This window comes from Rhinolophus ferrumequinum, chromosome 20 (genome assembly GCF_004115265.2).
Source record: "Rhinolophus ferrumequinum isolate MPI-CBG mRhiFer1 chromosome 20, mRhiFer1_v1.p, whole genome shotgun sequence".
NCBI lineage: Eukaryota > Metazoa > Chordata > Mammalia > Chiroptera > Rhinolophidae > Rhinolophus > Rhinolophus ferrumequinum.
The window spans coordinates 5,619,825-5,643,513 of record NC_046303.1 but is presented as its reverse complement, the minus strand read 5'-3'; the positions used below and the strand labels follow the sequence as shown (position 1 = coordinate 5,643,513).

The window sequence follows — 23,689 nt, the reverse complement described above, 5'->3', positions numbered from 1 at the left end:
TTACAACGAGTGTTCACAGGTTTTAAAAATATCATAAGATATGAGAATTCTCAAAATCACTTTCCTTTAATGGCCTAAACTGCAAGTTTCATGCTTCTGGCCAGAGTATAATTATACATATATTATACATATAAATTAAAACATAAAATGTTTTAGGTCCTTGACTCTCCTTCAGGCAAAATCTACATGGGAGAGCCAATTAGAAAAATTAAAGATACTGTGAAAACAATTCAGAAAGCACAAATGGACATTTGTATTAGGAAACTTCCACATCTTAACATACTTTATAAACTTAAAAATGGAAAAAAAAAAAGGTTTCTGAATCAACCCATTTTGAAAAAAGCCTTAACTGCCAAATTATACTGTTGATGAAAAATAATTTTAGTCTTTCAATCTTGTGAAATAAAGAGATTAGAAATGAAAGCACAGTGACTGATACATAGGCTCTCGGCAAATACTTATTGAAAGATTGGATGGAAGAATGAAAGAGCAGATAGTGATAAGTCTAATATCCACTGACTTTGAACTTGTATGAGTCATTCAATCAAATCATTTAAAAAGAGCCTATATATAATACATTTCATTGGGATGTCAGTTTTCATTTCTGGTGATATTTCATTAACATCACCTTCTGAACTTTAATAATATTCAATTATAATTTATTTTGCTTTAATATCGGAAAGATTCTGTTGCCTTTAAAACTAAAAGAAGGTATAAAAATACCTTCTAAAATAGTTGTACATGAAACAACAACTAAAAAGAACAGTAGTTAATTATGAGTCGGTTCTCAGTGCCTAAGTCTATGACCACATGCATGAATATTCACCCTACCGAGGGAATCGTTTAATGAAATTGTATCTACTGTTAGTAACATTTACTTGTGTATGGCTTAGTTATCACATTTTAAGGAAGAAAAGCAACATGTTTTACCTACATGTTATCTACTTTATATCCATCCATCCACCCATCCATCTACCCACCCACACATCCAAAATATAATGTTTATTGAAGGCTTAGTATGTTCCAATCCCTATGCTAGGCTCCAGACCACCGTCCCAAGGAACACTCCTAAGACCTTAATTTTCCTACTCTTATTTTAAAAAGAAAAAAACTCCCAGCAAATGGATGGAGTATGGGAAATTATATAAGTGTATCAATGATTATGCAATTCAGGTTTTCTAAGAGCTTGTTTTTGGGTTTTTTTGAAGAGTTCTTTTTTTTGAAAGTATTTTAAAAGGAAAATGGGAGAGCGAAAGTTGGGGGCGGGGCAGAGAGAATAAGAGTGACAGAGTTTAGGGCATTAAAATTCTCAAAAAGTTAAAATACGATTAGCCATATATTTGACCCCCTTTACCCTCTTCCCCCCCAAAAAATAAATAAAATAAAGTGAGATTAAGCTGGTCAACTTATTTTTTAACACTATAATTATTTTTATATTTGAAAAAATTTTATACAGATGTATATAAAAAACAAATGAAAATCTGTCCTTCTAAAATCAATACCATCATTATAATTATTTAGTCCAAATCCCAAAATGGACAACAGCAAAAACCATTTTGCAGTGGTACAGCTAAAATGTAGATCTAAAGAACAGCTATGTTTTTAACTTGCTGCCTAGAAAGTGAACCATTTTCTGTTTTGCCAGTGGACAAAGTTGAGTACAACGATAATATTTCTATTTTTAACCATCAGACAGTAAGAAAAAAAATTCTGTAAAAATCTGGGGCATATATTTTTTTCTTGTTTCTGATTGTTCTTTATTGTCCGTTATTTAAGAAGGAAAAGAAAAGTCATTTTAATCACTATTCCATACTCTGTCATCAAACACAAGTTATAAAAAGACACATTTGTGAGTCATCATTTAGCAAACATTTGTTTAATGACCTGTACACTGGAGGTACTGGGCCAGCAACTAATCAACCAAGCAATGTACAAATATAATCAAATCAAAAGTGAGTTGAACACAGTCCCTAATTATAAAAATCTCATAATCTCGTTAGGGAACAACAATCTAATAAGCACATGTCTTGGTAGTAAGGTAATAACCTAATGTCTAGTAATAATCTAATAATGGAACGTCTACTAATTTCATGTCCAGTAAGGGGGAAAAAGCAATGCAACTAAATGATTAGGACACTGACGAGGGGTGACCAGGAAAGACTTCAGGGAAAACGTCCCATCACAGGGGCCTGGGGACTCAGGTCATGCCGAGGACCATGGGACTCAAGAGGCCCAGTTCCTGTGACAGTTTGCTCTTCACTTCAGCAGGTATCTCAGGCTATCATTTCTGATGACTATGAGCGTTAAGAACTCTAACCCGACCTCCCTGCCTCAGATTCTAAATTCATAAGCCAACTGTACATTTCCAATGTCTACTTCCGAGGACATTGCTTTAAACGGAGCAAAAGCACTGACCAGCAGATTCAGGTCTTGCCACTCACATCTCTCACTGCAGTGTGTTGGCATTTTGGTTTTGTCCCTTCTGGGTTTGCTTAGTGTGAAGCACAGGCTAGTCACTGCTAGTAAACTGATTACATTTATTTTCTAAACTTGAAAAGCTGAAGAACAAGGAAATGGCAGCACCGCTCAGAAGTGAAATCACTACACCACCCCATTTTTGTTAAAAGTATGTCGTCTCTTCTCTACATACGCATGCAATGTGGGTTCTAGAAAGAGCTGCAGTCCTAAAGACAAAATGTGGGTTCGAATCCCACCCCATCATTTATCAGCTGTGTGACTTCAGGCAGATGGGTCTCAAGACCCTTATCTCAAAAACGGGGACTAAAGTACCTTCCCACCCCCTCTCACTAAATCATTAATAACATAAAATAAACAGTGAACAAGAAAGGGCTTTGAAGCCCATAAAGCGCTAAGATGTAAGATACTATGACTGCCTTCCTATCCTCAAACACTCCATGCCAAATCGTGCATTAGTGGAAGCATCGTAATCAGTTCCAAAGACACGAGAAAAAAATCAATATTACAATAAAGAAAGGCACAATTTCCATATCCTCTCTTGTGCTCCCCATACTGACAATTTCTTCCTACAGACCTGCAGGAATACAATTTAAATTTGTTCACCGCTATGAGAACGCTATTTTCAAAAGCTTCCAGAATAAATATAGTTCAAATGTGGTAGTTTCTGGCATGTGGCTATATCAATGATGAAGTGAGGTCAGAAAACAGTTTCTAATTAGATGTAGATATAAATTTAAGAAAACACACGAATAATTTCAGAATACAAAGTGGTGTTATTAGGTTAACCACCACCCCCACCCCCACCCCAAAAGAAAGTCTCACCATGAACATTTCTAACCCTCTACTCAATGTAGAGGAGGCTGGAAGCAACTCTATGAGCTGCTGGACAAAGTGGATCTAACTGATTCCTGCACGAGTTAGGATTGCTCAGTTCTCAACGGAGGAACGTATGGGAACATGCAGAAATGTGATCTGTGCTTTGTATCAATGTTTTTTCTTCTTGTTGGGGCTAAAGAGGCAATACACTTCTGGTTTAGTTTTATTCAGGTGTCACTCCTATGTGCGTGCACCCATGTCAGTTCTGACACAGAACTGGAACCATCTGTGTCCCCCCTCCAGACTGAAAACTTACTGAAAAGGGAAGAGACCGTGTCTAATGTATGTTTTGTCCTCCAGCTATTCACCCAATAACTGGGACATAGAAGGTGCTCATTAAATGTTGACTGAACAAATTAAGGAATAAACTACAGATATAATATTAGATCAACTTTTTTTAAGTCTAATGTTCCTTTATATTAGACTCAAATTTAATCTTTAGATATTAGTAAATTAGGTAACACACCTTCGGTGTAAGTAGTAGATTTATGCAAGTTAAAACAGCTACATCTTGAAATTAGGAAATTAAACAGATTGAATTGCCCAAATTATATGTAGGAAGATGAACAAATACATTTTTTAATTAACATAATCCATTTATTGCTTCCTTCAAAACAGTCTTGAGCAGCTACTATATTGTAATTACCTTGCCCAGAAGCCAGGCACGCAAAGTCAGGCAGGTATCAGGCTCTCAGGGAGGTGAGTGCCTGGTGAGGGAGGAAACCAGGTAAATATTTTGGCAGAGGTGTGTGCTGGAGCCATGGGACCACCATGGACTGCACTAACTACACCCGGGGTGGGGTTGGGGTGGCGTGTGTGTACAGAAGGCTTCCCAGGGAGGTGATGCTTGAACCAAGGTTTGAAAAAATAGCAAGTTAACTTAAAGAAACTGGCATTCCAGGCAGAGACAAGAGGACTAGGGACCCAGAGCTCTTACCAGCAGAGAGAAGGTTGCAAGCAATAGGATGGCAGAAGATGAAGAGAAACAGAGAGAAAGAGAAGAGGGACCTCAGATAGTGGGGTCTCTGTGGACTAAGTGTTATCAGGCATCTTCAGCGACGAAGGAGCTGTATTAGATTTCTTTCCTCAGGGGACTTAGAGTCTACTTAAAACAGATTAGGAGTAATAGCTGAAAAGTCCAGTTAAAAAAAATGATAAGCAAACAGTTGAAGTAATGAAAAAAGCAAAGCAGAGACACTTTTAACTCAAGATAACTTATTCATCATCTGAGCTTCATGGCCTGGTTTTTAGGTAAAATTGCATCTTGTATAATAAAGGATAAGAGGAAAATTAGGTGTGACTTTGAATTGTAAATGTGTTACAGTTTTGAAAAACAAGGAATTTCTTTTTTACTAAAATAAGTTTCTATCTCTTCATAGACACCACATGTCCAGATATATTTCTGTCTGTCACTGACACACCCATCTGATTTTAGTCAGTCACAATGCCATCAGGACATCACTGCTGGGCAGAGATGAAAGAAAGAGCAGGACTGACAGTCTGATTCTTCTGCAGACCATTAGCACTGGGGCACAAAGCCCCAGATGAATAGTCCAGCTGGGGCCAGCCGCCCCCCACCCTTACAGGCAGACCTCGCCAGCAGTCCAGCTGACAGAGCATATTACTTAAACGTAGTCAGGTATCGTCAAAGGCAGCACATATTAAAATTGCAACTTGGTTTTGGATTGCTTATTTTTATGTGATAAAAACATCAGTATTCATTTAAAAGAAGGAATATCTAAGTGCCTGTTTTACTGCTATAGTAAATTTACTTTTTCACTGCCAGTGACTAATAGAATGTAAGTTATTTTCAGGGAAAAATAAAACAGGCAAGCATTAATCTGAATTTCAGTTAAGAATGACAACATACAGGTACGTCTGTGGCAAGTTAGAATTAATCCCTTCCAAATGCGGCAAAATTCAAGTCACTTTATACAAAGGAGACTACGGAGAGAAGTATGAACGAAAACGCTAAATCCACTACTTCTAGTTCATTTTGTGGTGGTCTCCTGCGAACCTGCAAACTACCGGCTAACTCATTTGATGGTAACAAAATGGTATTATTTACTTATAACCTTTTAATTTTGCTTCTCTAAGAGGGAAAAAAGCCATCACCATTGAAATGTTTTCCTTTTTCCCCCTATAACTAATTTTCAAAGGGAATGACAAATATAATAAACAAAATTACAAGGTATAAAGTAAAAATTTGAAATAACAGGAAAATTCTAGAAGCATATTCATTATGTTTAATGTAACTTTAGCCTTCTAATGTTTCCATTTCTTAGCCCATCCAATAACTATCAAAGACAGTCTTGACAAGCCTGAAGTCACAAATCATATTGAACTGACTGTAAACATTAAGAATATTATATATGAGATCATCGTAATTAGTTAATGGATATTAATTATGGTATTTTTTTCCTTTGGACTAATTATTTTTCTCTTTCTTCTTTTTATAGTTTATTTTATTATAGTTAGCATCATGCTGCTATTCCTGCAAGTACTGAACTAGCATGGGAGGTGAATATTACACTCTGAAATAAATGAATTGCTCAATTTCCGGTTACCATCTATACATACTCCGTCTTCAGAATGTGTATCAGTATTCTGTGAAGGAGACAGTGACCGGCTTTTTTCCAACATGCATGACGTTTCTGGACAATGCAATTGGGGCACTGGCACTTATTTCCATGAAGAAAAACTTTGCGGATCCATGGCATTCGTCATTTGACAAATGCAACCATTTTCCTTGTCAGTCAGCTCTTACTGAACTCACTCACGGGGACTGTGGAACCCTGAAGGGCCCATTCAGTTTCTGAAGAAGAAAGCTAAGATGAAGGACATGCCACTCCGGATTCATGTGCTACTTGGCCTCGTGATCACTGCACTCGTACAAGCTGTAGATAAAAAAGCAGATTGCCCACAATTATGTACGTGTGAAATCAGGCCTTGGTTTACACCGCGGTCCATTTACATGGAAGCATCTACAGTGGACTGTAATGATTTAGGTCTCTCGCATTTCCCAGCCAGACTGCCTGCTGACACACAGATTCTGCTCCTACAGACGAACAATATTGCAAAAATTGAACACTCCATAGACTTACCAGTGAACCTTACGGGCCTGGACTTATCACAAAACAATTTATCTTCAGTCACCAATATTAATGTAAAAAAGATGCCTCAGCTCCTTTCTGTGTACCTGGAGGAAAACAGACTCACTGAGCTGCCTGAAAAATGTCTGTCTGGACTGAGCAACTTACAAGAACTCTACATTAATCACAACTTGCTTTCTGCCATTTCACCAGGAGCCTTTATTGGCCTACAGAATCTTCTTCGCCTTCATCTCAACTCAAATAGATTGCAGATGATCAACAGTAAGTGGTTTGATGCTCTTCCCAATCTGGAGATTCTGATGATTGGGGAAAATCCAATCATCAGAATCAAAGACATGAACTTTAAGCCGCTTATCAATCTTCGAAGCCTGGTTATAGCTGGTATAAACCTCACGGAAATACCAGATAATGCTTTGGTTGGACTGGACAACTTAGAAAGCATCTCCTTTTATGACAACCGGCTTATGAAAGTGCCCCACACTGCTCTTCAAAAAGTTGTAAACCTCAAATTTTTGGATCTCAATAAAAACCCCATCCATAGAATCCGGCGGGGTGACTTTAGCAACATGCTACACTTGAAAGAGTTGGGGATAAATAACATGCCTGAGCTGATCTCCATCGACAGTCTTGCCGTGGATAACTTGCCAGATTTAAGAAAAATAGAAGCGACTAACAACCCCCGGTTGTCTTACATCCACCCCAGTGCGTTTTTCAGGCTCCCCAAGCTGGAGTCGCTCATGCTGCACAGCAACGCCCTCAGCGCCCTGTACCGGGGCACGGTCGCGGCCCTGCCCAGCCTCAGGGAGGTCAGCATCCACAGCAACCCCATCCGGTGTGACTGCGTCATCCGCTGGATGAACATGAACCAGACCAACATTCGGTTTATGGAGCCAGAGTCGCTCTTTTGTGTGGACCCCCCTGAATTCCAAGGCCAAAATGTGCGGCAGGTGCATTTCAGGGACATGATGGAAATCTGCCTCCCTCTGATAGCTCCTGAGAGCTTGCCTTCTGACGTGGATTTGGAAGCCGGGAGCTATGTTTCCTTGCACTGCAGAGCTACTGCAGAGCCACAGCCCGAAATCTACTGGGTAACACCTTCTGGACAAAAACTCTTGCCTAACACTCTGACAGACAAGTTCTATGTCCACTCTGAAGGCACGCTAGACATACGTGGCATCACCCCAACCGAAGGGGGTTTATATACTTGTATAGCAACTAACCTGGTTGGGGCTGACTTGAAGTCTGTCATGGTCAAAGTGGATGGTTCTTTTCTCCAGGATAACAATGGATCCTTGAATATTAAAATAAAAGATGTCCAGGCCAATTCCGTTCTAGTGTCTTGGAAAGCAAGTTCTAAGATTCTCAAATCCAGTGTTAAGTGGACAGCCTTTGTCAAAACGGGAAATTCCCACGCCGCCCAAAGTGCTCGAATACCGTCGGATGTCAAGGTGTATAACCTTACTCATCTGAACCCGTCAACCGAGTATAACATTTGTATTGATATCCCCACCATCTATCAGAAGACCAGAAAACAATGTGTTAATGTCACCACGAAAGGTTTGGACCCTGATGGAAAAGACTATGAAAAGAGTAACACCACCACATTGATGGCGTGCCTTGGGGGCCTCCTGGGGATCACTGGTGTGATATGTCTTCTCGGCTGTCTCCCTCAACATATGAGTGGTAATGGTGGACACAGATATGTGAGGAATTACTTACAGAAACCAAGCTTTGCATTCAGTGAACTCTACCCTCCTCTGATTGACCTCTGGGACGCAGGCAGAGAAAAGAGTTCCGCATTGGAAGTGAAAGCGACAGTTATCGGTGTGCCAACAAACACATCCTAAAAATAAACAACTAAACCTACTTCAAAGAAAAGCTCATGGCTGTAGTTGTGCTTGGGGAAAAAAAAAAGGCGGAGAAATATTACTTTCTAGAAAGAAGTGTAAGCTTCACCAATGCTGCTCCCGACCAATGGATATATGTACAAGTTCGGCATTTTAATTAACTGGCTTCAAAGGGTACTGTGGCAACCAAATAAAATAATTCCATTTTCTAGAACTTTCATGTAAATTTTATGTCTGGACTACGGTTAAAGTGGACGAAAACATTTCTGTATTTTTTTTAAGTATATAAGAGTAGTTGAACTGAGCAATACCTCCTACTGTGTTGTATCACACATATTAGCCACGAGTTTTTGCAGTGACCAGATAAACTTGAATTGACACGTGGTATAACAATTGGACACATTCTGTAGAGTAGACACAGTGAGTATGTGGGCCTCTTTTATAAGGAAAAATACATTTTGGATTAAAACCAATTGCTTTTGCCTTGTTTTTGTTTCTAAATAAAGAATAATTTCTGGGAAATGTCATCTGACCAGATATCATTTCAATGACAACATTTTTAAAAAGTGTTTTTCTATAATGAAATTTGGAATGTGAAGACACCTTTACTGGGTTCTGTGACATTTTTACTGAAGGGCAATCATGACATTGTATTTAACCCTTCAACTAGTGACAGAAACAAATCCTCTAGGAAATCATGTATTCACTTAAAGATTTTCTTTTCTTAACAACAAGCTCTTGGACTGGATTTAATTATTAGGTTCACATAATGTAAACCCAATGTCTGAGGAACCGAAAGTCTTATTTTAATAATTAGTAGTAACTCAATTTTAAGATGCTTGCTTTGCAGGAAATGTTGCCAAACCTCGGCAGGACTTATGATCTAGGTGTAATTTTCAAATCTCCCTGTGATTCTAAAATACTTAATGAGCTCCCCTGCAATAACAAACAAATAACCTCATAACTTGCTGTGTTGCAAACATAGCAATGAAACAATATCTTCTACATGACTCCACAAGAAGGTGGTTTATATACCTGAATAGCCACGAACCTAGTTGGTGCTGACTTGAGTTCTGTTATGATCAAAGTGGATGGTCCTTTTCCCCAGGATAACAATGGAATTTAGAATTTTAGAAGAGTAGGATTTTCCAAGACAAAAATTTTAGAATTTTACTTTACAGTAGAAGAATTTTATAGGTTCAATTTTATGAAATTCCCCCTTTTATTTACTGCACCCCACTATAAAAATGGCAAGAGTCAGATAATTCCAGAGTTCAACAGAAATTTAAGACGACAGTTTTGCTAATGAAAGGAAAAACGCAGACAAATTTAAAGTAAAAGAAAAAAAATGTAAGTGCAGTTCTCTATGACTATAGTTCAGGAACCTAAAAAACTCAGCTTTAAAAAGTTGAGAATCATTGAATTGAAATTTCCAGAACATTCCTAACGATGTAGAATCTTATATAGCAAATGTAAGGATGTTACCTGGACAAAAACAGCCAAGATCTTTCAGGGTGTTAGTCATATTTACAAACAAAAACCCATTTGTGTATAAGGGAAATATCCTGAAACAGTACAAAAATCACCTAAAATAAAAAGCCACACTTTTTATAGTCAAATCGCTCACCTCTACAAAGCTACAAGGTGTCCGCGTTAATTGTGGTTGTGCTTGTTCATAAGCAAGTGTTTCACTTTTTTGACAGTGGCTTGCTGCAAGTATCAGCACGTCACTGGCCTGTGGACGTTCCCAACACTGCAGTCATATCCAGGTATTTGTCAATGCTCGACATTTGCTTTTGTGAGAGCAGTGCCAGTTGCTAATTAAATCTTAGATGTTTCTGACAATGTGGAAGGTAATCGTGATGCACTCTTTAAGATGAAAGAAAAAACTGTGTTAATTTAACACAACCAAAAAATGAGACTTGCTAATTCAATGTGTTTCCCAAACACAAGTTTTACAACCTGATAAATCACTATCATACACTGGCTGACATTAGAATTTATCAGCAAGACACGCTCATATATCATGAGAGGTTTCAGCACCACGGACAGAGCTTTTTAGAGCCAAGCTATTTGTCAAAAATATAGAAGTTGAAATATGACCTATTAGGATGCAGGTATTGTATAGGTCAGCAAGAACTTTCTTGGGTATCTTTCATGTTTCTTTTAAACCTATCTGCATGAAGAACTATAACAAACATATCATATAGTTGAGAATCCATTTCAAGCTATATTTTCCTCAGAAAAATTGTAGCAAATAGCACTCTGAATTGACATAGTGAGTGCTGAAATGAAGTATTTTTTACAGACAAATAAATATAGATGCTCAAAGCAAAATAACGATCATACTTACTTCATTAAATTATAACCTGAATTGCCACTAAATAAGAAAAGACATTCATTTGAATAACAAGAATGGCAACTCATGTTTCCTGTGTTACCCTCTAAATCTTACAGAAAGTCAACTAAGCATAGGTTAAAGTACTCAAAGCATCTAACTGACAATTTGGTGATACCATATGGGTGCCGCCACAAACTTTACCTGTAACAAATAGAACTCTAATGTTTATACCTCTGTGAATGCCAAATGATCCCCTCATCTTGCATGGAAAAAACATTTTTTTCCCCACAAAAATATACATTTTTTTACATTACATATTTTTAAATTTATACTGCAAAATAAAATTCAAATTTTCTGAAATTAGTATGTCCAGTTGAAATGCATAAAAACAATATGAAGTAAAATGTATAATTGTCAGCAAAGCCAAACAATAATATGCTGCCAGTCACATGCAGATCATTTTGCATAGGAAAAAAAAGAAATATATTTACGGCACATACATCAGTCTTTTCATGCTGATTTCAGTTCTTAAATTTTTATTCTAATTAGATAAAAAGTGTTAAGTAAAACTAGATTGGTAAGTATTAGCTTTATATTATAATTCCTTAGCCTATACATTTAAATACATTTTGTTTACATTCAGTAAATATTTACTGTATGGCTATTAGTCACTGGAAAAACAGAAGTGAACAGGACAAATTCCTCACCAGTAAGGGGCTCATATTCTACTGGATTACATTCTGGGTATGTAACACTGCTTTCATAAATACGTCTTAACAATATTACTTAGTAGAGTCTCAGCTTCAATCCATAATTTCAAAGAATGGTAATACTCAGAAAATCACAGATTTTAATCTTGGTCTAAAGTGTTTTACTTATCACAACATGCTGATGTAGGATTTAATTCAAATTTATTATTGAAATGTATTACTTATTGTACACTACATATATAGAAACTAGCCTAATACCACCGTTAGACTGCTAAATTAAGAAGCATGTCTACTTACCATAGACTATTTCTAGGCATAGAAACATGGATAACTATGTTTCCCCTAGTTTAAACACAGAGAGATTGATCACCCAAGAAACATAAGAAGTTAAATTCAAGAAGATAATCTAGCACTGACAAAACGTTTATGTATTTTATGAGGAGAACCAACTTACACTATCAACTCCCATAAGATCTTACAACAACTATGAAGGAAAACCTTAAAATTCCGTAGATTAGCCTTTTACACAAAAAATCAGAAGTGATAGGTCAGTAACTAATGAAGCAAACAAAAGACAACTAATAGTTTAAAAGTATATATTAATATTTGCCAAAGAAAGGGAAAATTCCAATCAAATGTCTACACACTTATCACAAATATCAGAAAAAATATTCTCCTTGTATATGTCCCCATGAAATGGCAGGTTGGGCTTCATCCAACGTTGACATTCTAGAAGATGGGGAATAATGACTAGTGATTATATTGTGACTACATTTTTTTAAATCCAATCTTCTTCATTTTCTTTCTCTTTTTTCTTTAACTTCCAAAACAAATGATAACAAATAAGTAGAAGTGTTTTGTTTGCTTTTTTTTTTTTTTTTATTGGGGAACAGTGTGTTTCTCCAGGGCCCATCAGCTTCAAGTCACTGTCCTTCAATTTAGTTGTGGAGGGCGCAGCTCCCCTCCAAGTCCAGTTGCCGTTTTTAATCTTAGTTGCAGGGGACACAGCCCACCATCCCATGAGGGAATTGAACCAGCAACCTTGTTGTTAAGAGCTCACACTCTAACCAACTGCGCCATCCGGCCGCCCTAAGTAGAAGTGTTTTTGAAGAAAATGGTTGTTGTAGATCTGTTTACTATACTGAACATCCCAAATGGTCATTAGGGGTTAAATCTAAACAGAAAGACTACAGTGATCTTGTGCAGCAGATGATAATATTTTCACCCTTAGTTCTACAGCCCCCAGTTCTGTTATACAAGTTGGCCGTGGCTAATGCATTGCTTACTAGGTCGATGTTTGGAAGCATGGCAGTATTGTACTGGAAAGAAAAAGCCACACCTAGAATGAAATGCTACAATCAGTGTCACAGAGTTCTGGAAAAACAAAGAAACTGACTCTAGTGTCAACACAATTGTGGCTGCTTTCATGTATTAATTGGAAAAGTGAAGAATTTATCTATTGTTAAGGGTGACCACCAACTATTATACCTCTGAAGCAAGGTAAAAATAAAAGCACTATTTGTATACAGGAATAAAATGAGAAAATCAGAATTAATTCTAATAGTCATAATCCACATATGCAATCCTTAGAAAAAGATACCAAAGGTAAATGTTAAGGAAGGATATTCTAGTGAAATGTAGATTATTTCCAGAATCTGGCCTAAATATTTCATTAATGAGATAACAAACGTACTTTTGAATTGACTAGTGAACACCCAATATTCTCAGATGAGAAGACAGCATATGAAGTACAACACAAATCTTTTCTATTCCTACTGAAAATAGACAAGCCCACAGAGATTGGAATTTACGTATTCTAGTCCACTATGCTTACACATCAGAGAGCTCTTAGCATATCTTTGAAATAAGCCATATAGTCAATAAGAGGTTAGGTTGATCGCAGATACATCAATACAACTTTCTCTTAAAAGCAAACTGAGGTATTCAAATACGTATTAAATTCAGAGCAAATATCATACATGATTTCAAAATTATTGTAGAGTGGCCCAGAGTAACAAAACATGGCAACAAAGAATTGTGGTTGACCTTGGCAAGACTTTCATAAGAATAAACTATAACGGCATTGGAAGACCTCACAGTACTTTGTGTTTATATTTACCTTTTCTAACCCTAATATATCATCAAGAAACTAACAGCATTATGTGACCATTGTAAGGAAAGCGCAGCTTCTCATTAAAACATATGGTGCGGTGTCTGAAGTTATTGATTCAAAATCCAATTGCGATATCTATTTATAATGTTTACCAGCCGCTGCAACAAATAATGGAGTAGGGTTGAAAAATAAATCGACCCTCTTAATCCCAGCACGGAGAGAATCACAGTGTAATAAAATAACCTCCCTGTCGATTGTCGTACCAGATTCAAAGCTGGTGAAGACACAAATAGTTCTTGAAACATTAGAGATGCCATTATTAAAACAATACGGTCAAGCACACCAAAAGAATTCTTCAAAATGAATACTATGAAAGAAGAGTTCTTCAAAAGAATACCACCTAAAATTGAATCTCATTATCAGAACTCGGATTAAAGTCAGATACTTCTGGTAAACGTCCCTTTAATACTGGTTTCAGAGAGGAGTCACATATTCAATAAAGAACAAGAAACAACGTCTCGAAAATAACTAAGGTTTCTGGGATTCCCATCCCTGTTTCCTAGAAAGTTCATCAATAAAACATTATAATGTATATTCCCATATTAAATCATTTATTTTATCAGTTTCGCAACACATTTACGTACAAAATATATAAACTTATATAATTATATGATTCTTACTACACAATGCAAACCCATGAGTATAAAAATAAAAATCCTTCAAACCGTAGATATGATACAGAAAAGATATGCAAATAGAAGAAAACATTCCTTTCTTTCTACTAACAAAATCTTTCTCTATGCAAATACATAGGAATTAATAGAGCGCATAGAAGAAAGGAGCTACATCAGAAACAACTGTGTGAGGATAAGGGTAGTCTGGTTAGCGAGCTAATGAATTCTGTGTTTCAGGCCAGGCTCAGTCCTGAAGTGACAGTACGATGCTCGAGATATTTCCCTGCACCTAAAATGCATACAGTTAATAAGTATGTTATTAACATATTATTATATTTGAGTAAATTTACATTCATATATGCTTGAGTAGCAAGATAAAAACTAGGAAGGAAGGAAATATTTACTAAATGCTGAATGTGTGTCAGACTAACCATTTGTTACAGTCTTAAGAAATCCACTCCACATCTAAAGTTAAGGGAAAACAAACATCTACCACGTTACTGTGTGTCTGGCATACTGAGGGATGTTGTGTCCTCACCCCATTCTCTCTCTCTCTCTCTCTCTCTCTCTCTCCTCTCCCCGCCACTTCCCCTCCCCCATCTCTGTAATAGAGTTTAGCTTTGTGGATGACTCGTCGTCTATTACAAACCTTGGGTTCTGAGTAGTTCTAATGTATGAATTGGAATTGAACAATTGGCTCTGAGGAATTCTATACATGAAAGTGTTTTAGAACAAAATTATTTAATATAACTTAGATGACATGGATTGTCTGTTAATAAATGGGGCAGCAAAAATTATTACATAAGAACTTGACACCTTCAAACCTATCCATGGCATTAAAACTTACAGATACCCATCTAGGAAGCTGATCAGCTATACTTCCCAACAGAAGAAACAAGGGGGTCCATTAAAACAAACAAACAGATATTTCAATAGGTTAATGAACTTCTATGGAATTAAACTGGCAGGCAAAAGCAATTTCATGTGTCAGGAAGTTCCTCAGTATTCAATGAGTACTAATTTTTGCTTGCAAATGTTTGAAAGTCACTATGCTAATCCACGTTCCCATTCCAAATGAGATGCCACCCCCTTGAGGTTTTGTTTGTTTGTTTGTTTGTTTTTAATGAATTGTCAGTATGGTAAAATTCCATCCAAGGAATGAGATTTGGAAAATAATAGTGGCAAAGTTTATGCACAGAGAAGGAATGGCCCATGTTTTCATTCTCACATGAATTTTATTCACGTACTCTTCATTTATTGAGGATCTACTATGTGCCAGACATGATACTACGCTACTAGGGAGTCAACACTGACAATAAAATACAAATTCCCTGACATCATAAAGCCTAGAGTGTACAGGTAGATACCAACAAATTAATCTGGCAACTGCAACATACGTTAATAAAAATATGATAAGCATGGGGATAGAGTACATATATTTGGGAGGTACAGTTTATTGTAAAGGGGCCCAGAAAGGGGAATAACAACTAAAAATATCTTTATACAATCTCCCAATTAGAGAACAGAGAAATGCTGGGGGCAGGCTAGAGACAGTTTGAAGATGACAATAAACTGAGGAATTTGAATAGCATCAGAGTGCTGAGTAAATGGGACAAAGGTCTAAAGAGGGAAAAAGCCAGGCTGGCTTCAGAAAGAAAAATGAAGAGACAGGTTAAAAAAAAAAAAAAGAAGAAAAAATCAGATTCTATTTGTTTCCAGCCATGCTGGAAACTAATATCCCAGGGAAAATGACTAGGCCAAATTTAAACCACCAAGACTGATCTATAAGGCTACAAATATCAGTTTCCCATATTTCAATCCTGTCTCCCTCTGTCGTCAAGTTCTAATCTCCCATCCAGTCCCCAGCCCTCCATAGCCATAATATGAGAAGCTGGGAATAAAGGAGAAAAGGAAATAGACATAGTCACATTCTATCCTACTCCCTCAGGCCTCCCTAATCTGAAATGACATACCCTCCATGCACACACAAAGACCCTCACAAACAGACTCAGACACACCCTCATGTTCAAGCCTAGCAGACTGCATTATTTGCAAGACAGCCTGATTTCAGATATTTACATCTGAAAATACATCTCCCACGAAATGAACAGACGGTCCAAATGTTACTCCAGCTCTCCACTGTCTCCTCAAAGGGAGAAGAAAAAAAGAGAGACAGAGAAAGAAAGAAAGAAGGAAAGAAGGAAGGAAGGAAGGAAGGAAGGAAGGAAGGAAGGAAGGAAGGAAGGAAGGAAGGAAGGAAGGAAGGAAGGAAAGAGGGAGGGAGGGAGGGAGGGAGGGAGAGAGGGAGGAAAGGAAGGAAGGAAGGAAAGAAAAGAAAGATGCCCTAGGTATTCTGGGCAGTTTTGTATATAAAAACCAAATGTAATGTAAAATTAGGGTCTATGTTTTTGAATTTAAGACATGTCTAGTTTTATTCCCACCGTCAATTGTATTTCTCTTCCAGAAATTTCACATTTATGTCATATAGACTTTAATAAGTATATAATTATAGAAAGAGATATTAAAAAAAAAACAGAAAAAAGTTGTGTCTCATTTCTTTGAAATATGTTTTCTACAATATCAAACACAGTTCTTACTGGATCTTATAGATATCACTATCCTCAAATAGAAAAAGAAATCACCCTCTATTATGTTTTTCTAGTTGAGACTTTGAACTCAAAATAACTTAAAACAGGAAAGAGTATTTGTAGAAGTACTGAGCCACATGAATCAGAACTCATTCTAGATTTTTCTATAGTTTCTCACCACCATGCTCTCTTAAGAACAAGATTTATTAAGATTGTCTAACATAAGTTTAATATAGGTTTCAGAGTAAGTGCCTTAATGTCACAATAATATAAAGTTCAGTTATGGAGATGTACTTTGAAATTAATAGAAGAGGTAAACATTAATACACATAGTAAACATAACAGATATAACAATAAAAATAATAGCATTAGCATAAAAATTTGGAGATATTTTTAAATTTTTAATTTTTTTGAATTTTCTCAAAAGTGTTTTGGGAACTGTGTTTCTAAGACTATTAAATTAGCCATTTTTCAATTCTTCAACATCTTGTGTTTGAAAACTGTTGGAGATTTTCACCTGAAACCAAAGGGGAAATTCCAAACAGAAAATAAATTGCGTAAAGCCACATCCATCTTCCCAGGATATTAAAAATGCTGGTGTCTGAGTCTGCCCAGAAAGGCTTCTACTGTACCCTGCTGCCAGCTCCTAATTTATGGAGAGGACTCCAACTCACCATGGCAGGTGTATCTGTTTCATTTCTCGCTGGTATTCTGGGGGTGCCAAAAAAATGTATACACGACTTGTACACATCTTTTGTTATCGGTATATATTGAGTATTGCAATTTCAATACAGTTTTTTCCTTTCTTAAAATGTGTATACATTTTTTGTCACCCTCTATAAACAACAGAGAATGGCCTTTAGACTAAAATGATTACTAAGTATAACAACATATTTTATTAATAAGAGTAACTCTGCCTCAGCAGTAGGCTGCAGTACTCAGGCCACCTGATTTTCAGTGTGAATACTCAGAACCCCAGGTAAGAAGCCCTGTGTGGCTCAGCACAAACTGTCATCTCATCCTTGAAAAACCAAGTCAAGTTTTAGCTTCACTGAAGCCGGAATATATAAAATACTAGAAAGACTGTGACATCAGTAGCCCTAGATTTTGGAACTAGAGTTAAAATCTTAAACTCATGAGGATGTTATAAAACTCTATGGGATTATATATCTGTAAAGTACTTTTTAAGATATAAGACATTTTCAGATACATCATGTCTGGCATTTGAGTATATTATCCATATCTACGCTGTGACGGCAGAAAACTATGCTAGCATACCTGGATGAATTATTGCAAACCCAGTGATTATTTCCACTCCTCCAAAGTGAGCGCTGTCAAACATCTGTGACTGCCTTTCAGAGAGGCAATGGGCTTCTCAGTAAAGATTTTTTCTGTACTAGGAAAAGCCAACCCTGCGATCTTCAAATAATCTGGCTTCAGAAAGGAATTTCTTCTATCAAACCTCTCCTAAAGTTCTCCCTGACTTGAAATCCTAAGTTAAGAATTATGATGGCACATTATTCTCTCAGAACATATTGTTTTAAAATATAATTATTTATTTGATTGCAATATATTTTATTACAAAAATAACATATTATACAAAGTCAAGAAAATGCACAATAGTCTCTCATTCTCCATGTCCCCCATATACATTCTTACAAAAACCTGCCATTCTGCTTTCCACAAGCTTATATTATCTCTGATTCTACTACCCTAACTCTTAATCTAAACTAGAGCTGCCCACACTTTAGAGGTGGCATCAAAGACCTCCAATCTCAGAATAAAGGACATCTTCAGTCATCTTCTTGCCCAGCTCCAGAATCTCCCGATGACATGATTGACAGATGCTACCATCGTCTACTAGGTCAGTCCCTTATATATCACCCTATTGCATTTTTGAAAAGTTCTAAGACTAAAAGCATTTTCCCCTCATGTTAAATGAGAATCTGCTTCTTTCCATTCCACACAAGTGTTATTTTAGGGAGCGAAAGAATAAATGTAATGTATATACAATTATGCAGGGCAGCCCTGCAGGTCGATAATGCTATCATGTCCCCATGTTGTCTTTCCTCCACACTAAAGAAATCCACGTCCATAAAGCAAATCAGGTCACTCTTCTCCAGAAAGATCCAACTCATTAAAGTCTCTCTTCAAGTGGAGTACCAGAAACAGAATGCAACCCTCCAGGTGTGCTAAGCTCGAATCTCTTTCTTTGGTTGGGAGCAATGCTAAGTAAATTCCTGCACTACTTTCCACTGAAAGCGGAGCCAGCTCGAGGCAGACAAGGGTCAACGTACCTGATGCCAAGTCCCGTGGTGCAACAGTGGTGGTAGCACCATCAGCAGCATTTAGTCACTGCTGTTCCCGAGCATATGTATCAACTCAACCAAGCCCTACGCGGAAGAGGCAATCAGTAGCTATACTTTACAGCATAGGGGAGAAAAGTGAGGTTTAGAAAGTATGTTACCAAGGCTTCACTACTGTGCTTCTCCAAAAATAAGAGCTAGCTGGACCATCAGCTTTAATGCATCTTTTGGAGCAAAAATTATATATTATAATTATATAATAATTATAATATATAATTAAAAATTATATATTTTTAATTATATTAAAAAATTATAATATATTATATTATATTATATTATATTCAACCCGGTCTTACATTATTATTATATTATATTATATTATATTATATTATATTAGACGCGGTCTTATATTATAGTAAAATAAGACCGGGTCTTATATTAATTTTTGCTCCAAAAGATGCATTAGAGCTGATGGGCCAGCTAGGTCTTATTTTCGGGGAAACACAGTAGTAAATTTTTATGGGCAGTGGTGAGAGGGTATTTTGGTCTCCACGGAAAAGCAAATGGAAAGCTTGCTAACACCTACTGTGAACCTTAGAATTTCTCATGTGACCTCTTAGATAAATGCCATTTGGCAGGTAGTAGGGGTGGTTCTGATGAACAGCAGTAATTATACGAGCAGATAGTTAAGGATCTGTACAGTTAGAAGTCAGAGTTCACTGATAGCACACTGTCAGAAGTAAAGCCTGATACAAACTAAGAACTGGAAATGAGAAGCAGAGCAATTTCACCTCACTGCTGCCACGGCCATTAGAGAAACTGATACAGCTACGAGGTTTTCAGTCACAACCAGAAAGACAATCCCAACTACTCAAAAAGAAAACTAACGAAGAGGGTCCCTTTTATCCTGGTTGTTTAATTGCTTAACTTAGTAAGAGCAGTCAAGCCCCACCATGAGTTAATAGGATGCTAGAAGGGAGAGTATGTAAGATTAGAATAACTAATGCTTGTTTTTGTTTAGCTACTCGGCTTCTAAACTTGTTTTTAATTGTGGTCCACATTAAAATAAATGTAATACAGTGCAACACACATGCAAAAAATTTAAATTTCGCACACCCACAAAATCAGTCTTACACTGCACAATGTAAATTGATGTCTTCTATTCTGTTCTAGTTCTGGTTTGAAAAATGTTGGACGATCTGTTAATGGACTGCATTAACCACAAATGAGTCGTGACCTGCAGTGTGAAAAAACGTTGAACACCTACAAACACAACTACGCTCAGAAATAAATCGCAAGTCAAGCAATGACTGTGGAACTACCATTTACTCTTCTTTTCTGGAGTTATCAGCTCAAAGCTTAGTATTGTTTCTCTTCACTCCAGGACAAGAAGGGAAAGTAAAAGCAGCAGTTACTGAAGAGGAGCTAAGTGCAGGGGTAGAGAAGGTGAGTGTGCTCCGTATGTACCGAGGCTTAAAAGAGCTGAATAACCTGCCCAAAAGGAAGGGTTAGGAGTAAAACCTAAATATACGACTCCAATGTTTAATTTTTCCATAGGTTAGAGAAGGGTCCACAGCAATATAGTTAATATCTCTAAAATGCACCTGTATACGGATACTGTAAAAACCTCTCAAAGGGTAGAAAAACATCTTAAATTATTAAATCAGGAGATTTTCAGGTAAACTCCTTACAGATTTCTGAGCAAGAATGTCCTCTGGTAGATTCAATGGCTTTGAGAGAGGAATGAATTCTAGAGTTTCATTCAAAAAAAGGAACAGTGTATTAGTTTCCGAGGGCTGACAAAACAAAGTACCACATAGCCTTCCTCCCTACGTCTGTGTCTCCATGCCCACCTCCCCCTCTCCTTCCTCTTATAAAGCCACCGGGCATGGGACTACTTCCAATATGGCCTCATCTTCATTTGATTACACTCGTAAAGACCCTATTTCAAAATAAGGTCACACTCACAGGTGCTGGGGTTAGAACTTGACTATGTCCTTTCTGGGGACACAATTCAACTTCTACAAGCAGACAGAAATGCATAAATCTAGGATGTCCACTATACAGTTCTCGTCAAGTTGAAATGTTTCAAAGATACAAAGGCTCAGTTCACCTTTTTGTGGCAACAGAGTATGTGAGTGCTAACTTCTTCCATCTCAGTTCATTGATAGCATTTACAATGGTATAATAAAAATGCAAACAAAAATAAAGCAAAATTAATTTTCAAGAAGGATTCATTCTATATTCAATTTATACAAATTATCATGCTGGAAGAGCCATTCAGATGTTACTTATAAAAAGTTTTCGTCTGTGTGAAGCAAAGAATTTTTTAATCAGTGTTTATTTAGCTGCTGAAGATTCATTTCACCATTTCCTAATCGTGACAAAAAAAAAAAAAAAAAGATGTTAAGCCAGAATTACAATTTTCCATCATGCAAAACAAAACTTATAGAAAAGACTGGCATATTGCTTTATATACTTAGGAAGATCAATTTCTCTATTTCACACTTTCAGACCACATTTCCCAAAGAAAAGGCAAATGTAATCAAGCTTGATAAGCCAAGAAGCCAAGCAAATGAGAGGAAAACATAATTTGATCTGAAGGAGAAAGATATTAAATTGCCACCTCAGTGCTCTGAATGATACAAGCACAGAGTCAAAAGCAGCTCAGTTTCTTAAAACCAACTGGTATTTCAATAGTTTTACCAAAGAAGAACAGAAATCAGTGTTGAATTTTTGTGAGGCTAATATGAATGAGCTAAGAAATTATATTTTAAAAATCTCACTGCGAAATACAGTTGGACAACAGATGGATTCACTACACCTTTGTATAAATGTACTTTACAATACAAAGAGGTATCGCATGCGTTCTTTTCAACGTATTTGCTGAATGTGGATAACGTCGTACTTCCTGGAGTCATCTGATGCCTGTGTTCTACTGGAGGAGACCAGATGGCTCCAGGTAGAGGCTTTCCTCTGTAGCACAACTAGGGCGACAGCCTCACAGAGAAAACAATCAAAGGCAGTCACTCTGTCTAATGATGGGCCTCTGACATCTCATGCTCTACATCAACTCCCGGGAACACAGGAAGGAGGAGACAGTATGCCTTTATGTTTAGTTGTTGTTGTGTCATTAGAATCAACCCTGGTCATTCGCAAAAGGTGAAAAGAATTCACAGTCTGAGCCTGAAATGAGGAGACCCAGGAAGTAAGTTTATTCAAGAAGAAGAAAGCCGGCCTAGACGTTGCCAGGGCAGAGGACTGCACCTAACTTTAGGTTCCCTTTTCCTTATATAGGAAAGTATAGGCAAATTTCCTTATGGCAGGAGCTGTGACATACAGACTGAGGTCACTTGATTGACATGTTGGTTATATAACTAGTTTGTTTCTGCACATGCTCTTACCCAGAGTGTTTACAGAAAAACCCACGGGGGTGGGGGAGGTCGGGGGGGCCAAGCCTTAATGTCCATTCCATGCTAATTGCATTACAATTAGGCCAGAGGTCAACTAACAGGCAGGTTTCCGCAGTTTGCATGTGTGAAGAACCAGTTAAAACTAGTTGGGTCATATCTCCTCATTCTATGAAGGTTTAGACAGCTTAGATTTATTTCTAGGGAATGAGCCTGGGCGGTACCTGGGGAGGGGATGCAGGCCTGGGCAGTCCCCCTTCAGGTTCACTTTTATTTATTTATTTATTTATTTATTTATTTATTTATTTATTTATTTATTTATTTATTTTTAATTAATTAATTAATTTATTTATTTATTTTAATTTATTGGGGTGACAATTGTTAGTAAAATTACATAGATTTCAGGTGTGCAATTCTGTATCACATCATCCATAAATCACACTGTGTGTTCACCACCCAGAGTCAGCTCCCCTTCCATCACCATACATTTGATCCCTCTCACTCTCATCTCCCACCCCCCAACCCCCTTACCCTCTGGTAACCACCAAATTACGTTCCCCAGATTGACGCTTTTTTGCCTCATCAGTTGTGGGACCCACTTTTTATTATCTGGGCAATATAACTCATTGCTTCTTATGTAACTGTTTAACCCATCTTAAATTTTAATAGCCGCAAATAAACAAATGATATCACTTGTTCCAAATTAGGTGTAACTTACAGAGAAAAGCCTGCAAATTTAGTTACAATAAATTAAAATAGTCATGTAAGAAAAGTAGAACATATCTTAAAAAAAAGAAAGAAAAAAAGATTAGAGATAAAATTCTACCAACTTATACTCCCATTGTTATTTAATTCATCTGAAATCATATTCAGTTCTTACTATCCTAAAAGTATACTTAGTCACTTTGTCAATGAAGAATGTCAGAAATTATGTGGTCACTTGTCTGAAACAGCTTAGCATTTGCACACCTTCAAATAATATAACTTACTCATAAAACCCTTTAAGGCAAGAGAGAATAGCCTGCATCTATATTTTAGGAAGGAAAAATATTGAAAATTGTAATGTATCAAATATCACAAATACAGCAGAAAATATCATATTGCTGAATATTTTTTTAGTTAACATGACTTTAAAAAACAATCTCCATTGAGCTCTGTATTTAAAATTCTGTTTGGCTACAGGGAGAATAAATGAGCAAACAAATGAATCTGATGTCCATGGGATGTCAACAA

General features: G+C 36.9%; 2 protein-coding genes across 5 annotated transcripts in view; one reads left to right on the top strand and one right to left on the bottom strand.

Annotated features, from left to right (window-relative positions):
* The window catches only part of LRRN3 (leucine rich repeat neuronal 3), a 34,667-nt gene extending 25,831 nt beyond the window's left edge, over window positions 1-8,836 (top strand). For both annotated transcript variants that reach the window (XM_033088449.1, XM_033088450.1), the window contains one exon: window positions 5,814-8,836. In XM_033088449.1, coding sequence (XP_032944340.1) covers window positions 6,188-8,314 — 2,127 coding nt within the window. In that variant the 5' untranslated portion in view covers window positions 5,814-6,187 and the 3' untranslated portion in view covers window positions 8,315-8,836. The remainder of the gene's footprint in view (window positions 1-5,813) is intronic.
* Window positions 1-23,689, bottom strand: part of IMMP2L (inner mitochondrial membrane peptidase subunit 2) — a 706,765-nt gene that overhangs the window by 355,390 nt on the left and 327,686 nt on the right. The gene's annotated exons all lie outside the window — the stretch shown is intronic.